Below are 12,599 nucleotides of genomic sequence, written 5' to 3' on the forward strand. Positions count from 1 at the left end.
GGGGCTCCTGACCCTCCGTCATTGTGAAGACAGTCTCTGGACTAGTCTCCAGGCTCTGGGGCACTCACCTGCCTTTCCTCTGCACGTAGAGGGTCTGCTTTTGGGCCGTCTGCCCAGAGGCTTCCTCCTACCTGAACAGAACAGTCGTTGGGTATTATACCTTTTTCTAATACTTTGCCCACCTGATGCGAAGAGCCCACTCTTTGGGAAAAGACCCTGAGGCTTGGAAAGATTGAAGGCAGAGGAAGAAGGGGACGACAGAAGATGAGATGGTTGGATGCCATTGCTAACTTAATGGACATGAGTTTGAGCAAGCTCCAGGAGATGGTGAAGGACAGGAAAGCCTGGTGTGCTGCAGTCCGTGGGGTCACAAAGAATCGGACACAAATGAGTGACTGAACAATGACAAGCACCAACTCACTTGTTACAAAAGAGAGGTTTGCAGGAGTTTTCTGCTGAGTTTGAGCAGGAAGTATCAAATAAATCTGTAGATTGTCACCTGCTTTTAGACAGTCTTTCTGGATGTGTTTCCCTTGATAAATTTTTATCTTTCTCAAACAGGCACACTCTACTGATCTGATGTCTCCTCTTGAACACATTTTATTTAAAATTTGTAACACAGCTAGCTGCTTTGATATGTTCTGTGTGTCCTTTAAGTGTGTGGGACGGGTATATATTTAGGACGCAGCTTCCTGTGGTGTTTTTGCTAATGTTACCTTGCTTTCTGTCTCATAGTGTTTCTTGGGCCCTGTTGAACACTGTTTGATGATTTTGCTGAAGTAAATCTAATTCAAAGTGACTTTGAAAAGTTAATAGAAAAGTAAGAGGTTCATGAAGAGAGGAAGATAGTTTTTTTTTTTTTCCTTAACTTTTTAGTCTTTATTTTGTACTGGGGTTGAGCCGATTAACAATGCTGTGATAGTTTCAGGTGAACAGGGAAGGGACTCAGCCACGCATACACATGTGTCCATCCTCCACCAGCCCCCACGCCCCTGCATCCAGGCTGGCACTTAACCCTGAGAAAAGTTGCACGTGCTATACAGCAGGTCCTGTTTGATTATCCATTTCATTTTTTATTTTTTTAATTTTTATTTTTACTTTATTTTGCTTTACAATACTGTATTGGTTTTGCCATACATTGACATGAATCAGCCATGGGTGTACATGAATTCCCAGTCCTGAACCCCCCTCCCACCTCCCTCCCCTGATTATCCATTTTAAATATAGCAATCTGTATGTACATGACCGTCCCAAACTCCCTAACTATCCTTTCCCCGCCAGCTACCAAAGATTAGTTTTCTAAGTCTGTGAAGAAGATACTTTTGATTGTTGGAAAAACTTGGTTAAAAAAAAAAAGTGAAAGGGGAGGGGGAAGAAGCCCTTCTTGATGCATGGCAACCCACTCTAGTTTTCTTGCCTGGAGAATCCCATGAACAGAGGAGTCTGGCAGGCTACACGGTCCATAGGGTCGCAGAGAATCTAACACGACTGAAGTGGCTTAGCACAACACACACACCGCAGTTTTGCAGTATTCCTAATTTGTGACCAGAATTGGCCCATTAAAGTAACGTGAGGTCCTTGCTGGTTGCCTTAAGCTTGCTGTTATCTTATTTGGGAAGGGAAAAGGGAAAACAAAAATCATTAAATAGAAAATTAGTTGATTACTTATGTGGTGAATTTTTTGTTTTGAAAAAATTTCAATAAATAAACTTCTTAACATTTTTTATCTCTGTTCTTTTTTTTCTTAAGATGTAATTTGCATAGCGTAAAGCCACCTTTAAAAGTGTACAGTCCAGGAGAGTTTAGTGTATTCACAGATGGTGGCACTATCACCACTGACCATCTTAATCCTAAAGAGACTGTCATCGGCCCCCAAAGAGCCCTGTGCCCAGCCCCAGGTTCCACCACCACTCCTCTGATGCTTTTTTTGCTCTGACCCCATTTTAAAAGACATCGGGGTATTTAATATTATGCTAGCTTTGTGAAAGCTCTCCACGTGAATGACTTTTAGTAAATTAAATCAAAGAGAACTAACAGGGCTTTGAAAAAGCAGACCAAAGGGTCAGAGATTTTGTGAGATACCCATGAGCTCAAGCTCTCTTAAGAGGCTGGCATGGATGACTTGAACTTGAATATATCTGATCCTCATTCTCACCTCCAGGTACCTGGAAAAGTAGTCCTCATTGCACTTAAGTGAGATAGCACAGAACTGTTTTCCCCATTCAGAGGGGGAACTAAATGAGGTGAAATGACGCATCTAACGTCTGGTGCAGTCAGAAGGAGGGGCAGTAAAAGAGGCGTCTTGTAGTTTATATTTACTGTTGTGTGTATATAAGGTATATTTATAGCTTGCATATTTAGTGTATTACATATGTTTAACGTCCTGCATATGTGCACATTTAATGTATGTGTATATATTGGGTTGGCAAAAAAGTGTGTTAGGGTTTTTCCAGAAGCTGTGATGAAAAACCTTGACCAAACTTTTTGGCCAGCCCTAACATACATATATAATGTCAGCTCTGCATGTTCCTATGCCGTTAGGGTTTGGGCCTTAAAAGAACTCACAGGCAACCTCCATTTTTTTTTTTTTAATCTCTTAACTTTTTATCATGGAACGTTTCAACGTCCGTAAGGAGAGAGACTAGTATAATGACTTTCTGTGAATCCATGGATCACTTCAATAAACTTGTTTCATCTATGTTCCTTGAAAATCTTTGAAAAAAAAATCCTCAGTTTATTATTAATAGACATAGAAGGGAATAATAACTCTTTAATAATAATAGCTCTTTAAAAGCTAATCAGTATTCATGTTTCCCTGGTTGTCTCATAAATTTGTCTTTCCAGGATGTACATTGCAGTTGGTTGATGTATCTGATGTATCTTTTTAATCTTGAGGCTCTTCCTCTCTTCTTCATTCTTTTTGTCCTACTCATTTATGTTTGTTTATTAAGCGAGGGAGCAGTGTTTTCCTGTAGATTTTCCTACATTTTGTTGGTTGCAGCCTTGGATGGTCATTTAACATGTTCCCCTTGCCCTTGGTTTCCTGTGAAGTAAGAGCTGGATCTTGCTGCTTGTTCTACTAGGAGTTTTACTGGGAGCATCTGGTGTCTCTTTTATGACGTTTAGCATTCATTGATATTTGTTGCTTAGATCTGATACTTTCTTAGGGTGGCAAAATGGTAATATTCTAATCGGGCTGACCAAGTGACACTAGGGGTAAAGGGTCTGTCTGCAGTGCAGGAGACATGGGCTCAATCCCTGAGTCAGAAGATCCCCTGGAGAAAGAAATGGCAACCACTGCAGTATTCTTGCCTGGGAAATGCCATGGACAGAAGACTACAGTCCATGGGGTTGCAAAGAGTTGAATGACTAAAGTAACTTAGCGCTCACACACGATACCCTAATTATACCCTCTTTTCTTCGTGTATCAACTTGGATATTCCATAAAGAGAAATGTCCCATTGTCAGCTTCTTGGTTTCCCTGAGTTCATATAGGAAAGGACGATCCATGATTGATTCCTGACCTTTATTAGTTTTCAGGCAAATTAAAAAAAAAAAAATCATTAGTCATTTCAGACACATAAAAAAGTGCTGAGATTTTTGTCATTTTGAGCTCGTGGTTTTAAATATATCTGATGTTTCCATTGTGTATATATATATATATATTTTTTTTCTTATAAAGTTTAATTTTTTTCATCCTTGGCTAGTGGGAGCCTCTTCAGATTGGCTCTGAAATCCAGGTACCGTGGTAATAGAGCTTGTCTCTCTGCTGATGTGACAGGATGTTTCAGGCCCCACCGAATCTGTTTCCTGCTCCATGTCTGCAATCAGCCGTTTCTCTAAAGTGCCCTGGTTCTTTCACATGGGCCATATCGCAAGGTGCTGAGGCAGCCTGCTCTTCTGGCGGGGCACGTTTCTGAGTCAGATATCCGTATGTGTGTTTATATACGTATATATATATGTTTTCTAAATGAGAAATGATGTCAGGGCTTTGTACTAACATTTCCAGGTCAAATATAGAATTACAAGTATTTTTGAGAAATGATATCAGGGCTTTGTACTAACATTTCCAGGTCAAATATAGAATTACAGGTATTTTACTTTTCTTTGATTTTATATTTCTATCTCCTTGTCTTTTCCTTATGCTAAACATCTTAGATCCTACCCTCATCAACTTAATTACCTACCTGCATTGTAGTACTGATGGTATCACTATAGTATGAAGACCAGATGCAGTTCAGTAGTTATTTTATTTTTGTCGTCCTAAGGATATGTGCTGCTAAGAGTGTGCAGCAGCCCTACTCCTGTGTTTTAAAGTCACACAAAATAGTTCCTCTACACGTGGGTCGTGTTCCTCCCAACCTGAAACTTAGGATCATTCATCTTATTTTACTTTACATTTTTAAGGCTTGAAAAACAACCACCTAATCTTGCTTCAGTATTAAGTAAAATGTATATACATCATTTGAGGGTTAAAAACTTTAAAAAAAAGTTAAAAAAATAAGGTGTACTCAAATTCTAGTTTCTCTCCCTGACTTCTCTACCCTGCACCTTTCCTCTTCAATAGATAACCTTTTTTTGCTTTGGTTTTCTTTTGTTTTTAGTTTATTTCTTATACTTTTAAATGTGTCCTTCTATCCATCCATCTATTCTCATCTCCTTCCCCTACCCTGCCTCCCTGACCCTGTCCTGACCAAACAGTAATTTGTTCTGCGCCATTTTTTCTGCTTTGCTTCTGTCTTTTTAAAACAGTGATCTAGAGAGCAGTGTGCAGCGGAACAGAGATTCTTCATTCCTTTTACAGTTGTATATAACGCTGCTCTGTATAGAAGTGAAAGTTGCTCAGTCTTGTCTGACTCTTTGCGACCCCAGGGACTATACAGTTCATGGAATTCTCCAGGCCAGAATACTGGAGTTGGTACCGTTTCCCTTCTCCAGGGGATCTTCCCAACCCAGGGATCGAACCCAGGCGTCCCACATTGTGGGCAGATTCTTTACCAGCTGAGCCACAAGGGAAGTCCTGTGTACAGAGACTGTAGTTTATTCTGTTTAGTCAGTTGTCTGTTGATGAGTTACTCTTTCAGTGTAGCTTTTCCAGGGCAGAGAGAACATTGACCTTTGGACCTGGGGGATTGACGGGAATATAGGATTTGATTGCCTAGAGTTTTGCTGTTAGTGTGGTGACCACTGACCTTAGTTCTCGTCTCAGTTTTGCAGAAAAGTCTGCATTTCTTGAAAAGGTAAAGAGGACCTCCCATCAGTTGTATGTATTTTTGCTAGCTTCTAGCACCGTCTGAGGCCACAATGACCCAGCTGGAAGGTCAGGCACCTCTGGAGGCCTTCATACACTGTGCATGCACACTCAGCGCGGGGGTGCTCAGTTGTGTCGGACTCAGGGAGCCGTGTCGGACACCGACTCCCTGGACTGTAGTCCACCAGGCTCCTCTGCATGGAATTTTCCAGGCAAGGATACTGGAGTGGGTGGCCATTTCCATTTCCAAGAGATCTTCCTGACTCAGGGATCGAACCCCGCATCTCTTGCTTTTTCTGCATTGGCAGATGGATTCTTTACCACTAGCGCCACCTGGGGAGCCCCCGTACACTGCACAGAGCCCCCTTAAAGTCTTCATTCGAGGTTGTCTTAAGATTCTGATTCCCAGGACTCAGCAGGAACGAGGTAGGAGCGGTGAGCATGTGAAGGCCACGGCTGGCCCCATGATGGCCTCGAGCAGGGGCCCAGTGGACACCCTTCCAACAGCTTTGATAGCAGACTTAATAGTAGCCATAATTTCTCTTTCACGAACCACACTTTCTCAGAGCTTTGCTTTGGAAAAGTTTGCTTTTCATGGTTAGTGAGTTATTATTCCTTAGAGGGGAGTAAAGAACCATTTTCAGTGGTATTGGAAACCAGAAATTCAGATGAGGGCCATTCAGAGAAAAGTACAGTCCATTCATTGAGATTTACATTATTACTTCTCAAAATAAGAAGCTTTTCTTAAAAAAGAAGTTTATTCTCAGTATGATGAGCTTCAATTAATACTTCAATTAACAAAAAAGACAGAAAAAATTTATTCTACTTGGGTAAAAGATAACTTTTTATTTATTCATTTAAAAACAAAAAAGGAGTGACTCTGAATCTGGCTTCTTCTGTGGTCACCAGTTCCCTGAAGTTACCTTTTATAAGAGGAGAATGAGTGTTACCGAGTTCAGGAGAGGAGGCGTCACACAGACGTTTATAGCTATCATCATGTAGGGCCGTTCCTGCCTTCTTTTTAATATTAAACCTCAGTTCATTTAGCCTTTGTGCTTCTGTAGGAGTGTTCATCAGGCATTTCCTTTTTTAACTTGCCGTACCTGATAGTAGGTACTGTTAATTAAGTTTGTTTGGAATATAAACAAAGAGTTTGTTCCTCCATTGAATGTTTATTGAGTAGCTCCTATGTGCCAGTCTGTTACCAGGAATTGAGAGGATATAAGACGTCAGTGATTGAACACAGGGGCTTCTGATCCAGTGGGGGGCAGACAGAGAGAATGTGTAAAGTGCATCATTTACTGGAAGGTGATGGGGCCTTACAGAAATAAAATGTAGCAGTGAGGAAGGGATGGCAAAGCAGATGCAGTTTTTATAAGAAATGAAAATAATTCAGTGTCATTATGAACATAAACTTCACTTTTTTGTCTTTTTGTTTTTCTTTTTTTACTAACCGAGCATTTGGATAGACAGATAATCCTTAACAAGCTGTTGGTTTTTGGTACTGCACAGAGGTGCAGAGACTGCAAAACTCTCCTAGACAGCTTAGTAGACAGACGTTGGTAGGTGCAGGAAATGGGCTTCCTGCCCTTTTCTTATCTCTGAGTTTCCTGTCTGTGAAGTGGGGCTTGGCTTCCTTGGTGGCTCAGCGGTAAAGAATCTGCCTGCAATATAGGGGGCTTGGGTTCGATCCCTGGGTCAGGAAGATCCCCTGGAGAAGGGAATGGCAACCTCCTCCAGTACTCTTGCCTGGAGAATCCCATGGACAGAGGAGTCTGATGGGCTACAGTCCCTGGGGTCCCACAGAGTCGGACACGACTGAGGGGGTAAACCACCATCACCACCACCAAAGTGGGACTCTGTCCGTCCCGCCTCACCCTGAGGCTGGGAGTTGACATCAGACACATAGAGTATGTCTAGTAGATGGAGCTTTTATCAGCTATAATGTCATTATTTTTAAAAGTTCAGAAACAAGAACTGTGAGCTTGTGGCTTTTCTGCTTCCTAACCCGGTCAGTATTTTCGTTTGTGTATCTTCTGTGACATTGGCAACCAAGGTAAATTTTGGGAAATATAATATAAACAGACACCTGTGGAGCTGATTTTTAAGCTCTCTGAGGTTTAGAGACCACGTTCTTCTGAAGTGATACTACTATATTTCATTGGTTCTAAGATTTTAAAGTTTTAACCCCATTGGGAGTGGTCCCTGGATGATTGGCACCTGCCTATCACTGACTGACAGACCACAGATCAGAAGATGCAGCCCCATACAGGGAGGTTTGCAAGTGAAAGCAGATACTCAAATTCTTTAGTGGTGAATATGCCATTTTTCCAGGTGGTGCAGTGGTATAGAATCCACCTGCCAGTGCAGGAGACACAGGTTCTATCCCTGGTCGGGAAGATCCCCTGGAGGAGGACATGGTGGCAACCCACTCCAGTATTCTTGCCTGGAGAATCCCATGGACAGAGGAGCCTGGTGGGCTACGGCCCACGAGGTCGCAAAGAGCAGGACACAATAAAGTACATATGCCATTTTTTACTTCATAAGGGATTTTTCATGACATTTTAAAATAATCATGGTGAGTTTACTGAAACTCTAATGCAAAAGGGAAAAAAGACAAACTGATTTTTTCCCTCTATCTTAAAATTCAAGTTCAGGTTTAGGTACGCTATCTTTACGGCACGAATGAGGGCCCGTTCATGAGCTTGCCGGCAGGTCTCTGGGTCCTCCTCAGCACCACCAGCCTGGGAACGTCTCTGGTTGACAGTGGAGCGGTTGCAGGGGTGGCCAGCACTGTGCACACAGCTGCATCCTCTCCCCTGGAGTGAATAGCATGGCTGTGTACAGAGTGCACACTCAGGCTGACTCCCCCATGACTGTCTTTGATGGGCAGATACGGGATTCTACTTTTTTTCATAGCTATGCTGGAGCCCACCTTCCTTACACTGAGAGATATGACAACCCCCCAAGAGGGGGCCATTCGAGCAGGGTTCATGGGCATTTAGTCTCCCCGATGAACCACACATTATGTTGCATTTAAAAGCAGTTCAGAGTGGTGTTGAGCAATGTATGATGCTGTTCTGATTACCAAAAGTGGGGTGAATGTGTTAATACAAATAGATATTTTTTAAACTCAAATTTCTGTAATATTTGTTGATGTAGAATATTTTTGATCAAAGAGATTGATTTGTTTTTGAAAAGAATGAAAGATATTGGTAAATAAATACTGCAGTTGTTACCTATCTTATCTTGAAGACATGAGGTATTCCAAAAAAAAAACTACAGCCAGTGATATTTCCCTCAAAATACTACCTGGTATTTTAGAAGATAACTTCGTAAGGATACTCTGTCATTTACAACAGTACCATTTTACACTCTTAAGAGTACCTTTCATTCATATAAAAGGCCCAGGAGCCCATCATTTAGTGTTCCTTCTGATATTTTTATTACTTAGGAAGAACTAAAGCCACTAGTTTGAAAAATTATACAAGTTCTCGTCAGGGCAAAGAGCCCAGCTGTGACATGCCGGCATAGTCCCTTGGACTTTCTTTAAGTCTTTGAGCCTCAGTGTCTTTCATGATCAAGCTGACAGGATCATTGTAACTATCAGATCAGAGCTCTCGATGCCATACCTAGCATGTGTCAGCTGTGGTTTAGTTGTTGACGACGTTTAATACCTGAGTTACTAATTTTATAAGTAATTTAACACTCTTCTGGACTGCATGACTTAACAGTACACGTAGGTCAGTTTAAGCATTCAGAATCAGCATTAAGTGTCATTACTGTTAGGAGGAATTCATGTCCAACTCTTTGTGACCCCAGGGACTGTAGCCTGCCCTCTTCCCTGTGCATGGAATTCTCCAGGCAAGAATCCTGGAGAGGGTTGCCATTCCCTTCTCCAGGGGATCTTTCTGACCCAGGGATTGAACCTGTGTCTCCTGCATTGCAGGCAGGTTGTTTTTTTTTTTTTTTAAACCGCTGAGCCACCAGGGAAGCCTGTCAGTCATCCTAGGACATTGTAAAGACTCATGTTGGTAAAATGTGTTTTTAAATACCAGCATCTCTGCTGAATATGTTTTCAGCATCCTTAAAGTGAAGAATCTGGTCTCCTGTTTGTTTTATTTGCATTTTCATTTACCTTTGCTGATAAGGTAAACGATTAAGATGAGAAAATAATGAAAAGTTTCATATTGTGGCTTGGATCTTGCGATCTCAGTACTGTACTTCTGAAAAGACATGACTGACCTATAAAATTAAATGAAGTATACACTTGGGAAAAGAACAGTTTTCTTTCTCTGTGTTTTTTTCTGAGACCCTTGATAGAAATAATAAAATAAATGTGGCAGTTCCATCAAAAATATTCAGATATACTTGTAGACTTCCTTAGGTTGTATATATGTTAATGAGAAATATTTCTACCTTTCTGTCAAAGGCCTGTCACGTGAGAGTTGTACTTAATATGTAATGAAAGCTTTATAAAGTTCTTAAGCTAATTTCATTCTGCTTTAAAATTCTTTGTGCCAGTGTCTCCCTCTCGTTTTTTTGTGTGGCTTTTTGGAGAGTGTGGGGCAGCTTGACCACAGAGGTCAGCTACGGCCCTTGAGAGGGGAGGGCACCCGGGATCCCAGCTTCTCTGAAGTCGTCATCCACACAGAGTTTGGTGAACAAGCCTGTCTTTTCCCTGTTGAGATTTAAAGCCCAGTTTGGTTGGTAGTAAAGAGAACGCTTAAAATGTCTGGGAGAGACTACTTAGAGTGCTGGAGGAGAGAGAGACAGAGACAGTCTGAGAAACAGACAGAGACACAGAGAGACCGAGGGGAGGAGACAGAGGGGTGTGAGGAGGTGAGGTTTAAGGCAAAGGAAGCATGTGAACGTGGCCTTCTTTCCTCTCCAACCACAGAACTGAAGAAGGGAGGGAACAGACCCACTGAAGGAAAGAGCAGGGTTCTGGGACGCCCTCCCCGTGCGGGTGGCCCTGCCGCTGGTCCCGGCGGAGCCGGGGCGCTGGCCTTTCAAGGTCCTTGGGCCGGGCGGCGGCGGTGCCTGGCGCCCGCGGGCCTCGGGAGCCGCATCCTCCCCGTGGTGTCTGAGCGAGTGCACGTGTCTGTTTGCAGGTGGCAGAGACAAGCGCGGGGGTCCCATCCTCACCTTCCCGGCCCGCAGCAACCATGACAGAATACGGCAGGAGGACCTCCGGAGGCTCATCTCCTACCTGGCCTGTATCCCCAGGTGAGTGCGGGGGCCTGGCCGCTCACCGTCCCTTGGGCCCCTCCCAGGAAAACAGGCCCCCGGAGCCCGGGTCCCAGCCAGGCGCTGCCACGATGGAGGCACGTTCTTGCTCCCTGTTTCCCTCCCGTGACGCTTTCCCTCTGGGGTGCTGGGTGGGAAGGGCCGAATTCCTCGGGGGGGGGGGGGGCGCCCCCCGGGCTGGGGCATGAGGGTGTGGTGCCCGAGGCAGCAGTGGCACAGTGGGGGCCCTGATCTGAGACTGCTTCGTGGATCTTTGGGGTGCAGGCAGATGTGAGCAGATGCCCGGTGGAGGGGGCTGGTGACCGCACGCGACCCCTTTAGGTTGACACCAGCCAGGGAGACAGCCCTGTCCTCTGCTGACCCCTCCTCACCGTGGCTGTGCCAAGTCAGCTTTGGTCTGGATGGTCTGACCTTCGGAGGGAGTTCCTGGGTTTTTCTTCACGTTCTTGGGTGTCCTTTGTGGGAAAGCTATCACATGTCATGGATGACACATGAATGGGCCCCTTAATCAGCTTAAAAATGTGGAAAAAGTTTCCCCCTTTGTCTTACTCTGGTGTTTCCTTGAACTATTGAAATCATAGAGTTGGAAAGAGCCTTAGAAGTTATTTACTGCTCTGTCAGTTATAAATATGGCATAGTTTGTGGCCACCTCTTACTGAGCTCTAACTGTGTGCCGTGTGCTGTGCTAATGCTGACAAAGAGAGCGATACAGAGGACAGTGCAGAAGAATAAAGAAATCCCTGCCACCCTAAATGATGCTTGTCGTAGAGTTTAAATGAACAACAAGGTGAATTCCATCCAGGTGATCCTTTAAAAGCAGTTACATTGTTGGAATTCTGGATATAACTTTGGCAACTTGCTTTTTGGTCTTGAAATCTGTGTTGACTGTAAATATTAAAAAATTGCCTTTTCTTTCATTGATGCCATAGAAAAATTGATTCACGTAGATTGTCGATCATCTGATGACCCGCTTTAAACAGAGACACAAAACTTTGTCCTGCGAATTGCGTAAACGGCACTGGAGAGAAGCAGGCGCCCCCGTGCCTGTCCTCGGGCTCCAGCAATGATCACTTTCTGCCCATCTTGTCCGCTTTCCCAAAAAATATAGTACATCTCCAGCATCTTCTTGTTTCTCTCTAATGTGACCCTACAACCACTGAGCACAGTTCACTTCATTTCATGGATTTGCCTTTGTATTTACAACTCTGGACGATAGGAAATGCCATTTTCTTGTTCTTGGTTCATTGAATGAGCAGGTAAGAGAGAAGATGCATTCATCAAGTGATAACGGAGGAAGATTTCACAGTGGTCCAAATAGCAGTGGCAACAAAGAGATTGCTCTCCAGGCCCACTCAGGTCCTCCAGTGACTGGAAAAGAGCCACGCTGCCCCCAGGGGGCCTGCAGAGGTGGGAGCACTCCGGCTTTAGCCAAACAAAGGGATCAGCGATCATCATCAGAAGGTTCAGGGTGTGAGAATTTGGCGGGACCTACCTACAGGCTCGCTTATTCTTAATTTCTGAGTCTGATAATTTGTTGTTAGTTTCAGGGTGATACAAACAGTCCTGGACAGTGGAGGGGGGGGTCCTTGTGGGATCCTAAGGCAGTCCACCACCATCCACCCCTCCCCACATTTTCTGCGATATGAAGGAGCCTCTGGCTGCCCCTTGGCCACACAGTCTCAGGACCACACATTCCCAGATGTGGAGAGAGTGCTATCCGGGAAAGAATATGGGCAGATTCAGACGGCTGACCTGGTTACTTATATTTATGAATTTTCTGATCTTTGTGATAGTAATCTGTGCTTCTTAGATCATCGTATTGAATAAGATGATTTACACGTGCCGGGCATGGTGTCTGCCCATGGTAGCTGCCTCAGCTATAGTACGGTAATGTCTGTTTTTCATATTCACCTTTCAGCTTTCCTTCAGTTGTTATCCTTTTTTTAAAAAAATTTTAATTGAAGGCTAATCACTTTACAATATTGTGGTGGTTTTTGCTGTATATTGACATGAATCAGCCATGGGTATACATGTGTCCCCCATCCTGAACCCCCCTCCCATCTCCCTTCCCATCCCATCCCTCAGGGTCATCCCAGTG

The 12,599-nt window shown here is 43.7% G+C and overlaps 1 protein-coding gene across 1 annotated transcript in view; it reads left to right on the top strand.

Annotated features, from left to right (window-relative positions):
• LOC120879247 (triple functional domain protein-like) overlaps positions 1-12,599 on the top strand; it is a 192,628-nt gene that overhangs the window by 127,276 nt on the left and 52,753 nt on the right. Inside the window, exon 5 of the mRNA XM_040262205.1 lies at positions 10,366-10,480. Within this exon, the coding sequence (XP_040118139.1) occupies positions 10,366-10,480 (115 nt within the window). The remainder of the gene's footprint in view (positions 1-10,365; positions 10,481-12,599) is intronic.

This window comes from Oryx dammah, unplaced genomic scaffold (assembly GCF_014754425.2).
Source record: "Oryx dammah isolate SB20612 unplaced genomic scaffold, SCBI_Odam_1.1 HiC_scaffold_20, whole genome shotgun sequence".
NCBI lineage: Eukaryota > Metazoa > Chordata > Mammalia > Artiodactyla > Bovidae > Oryx > Oryx dammah.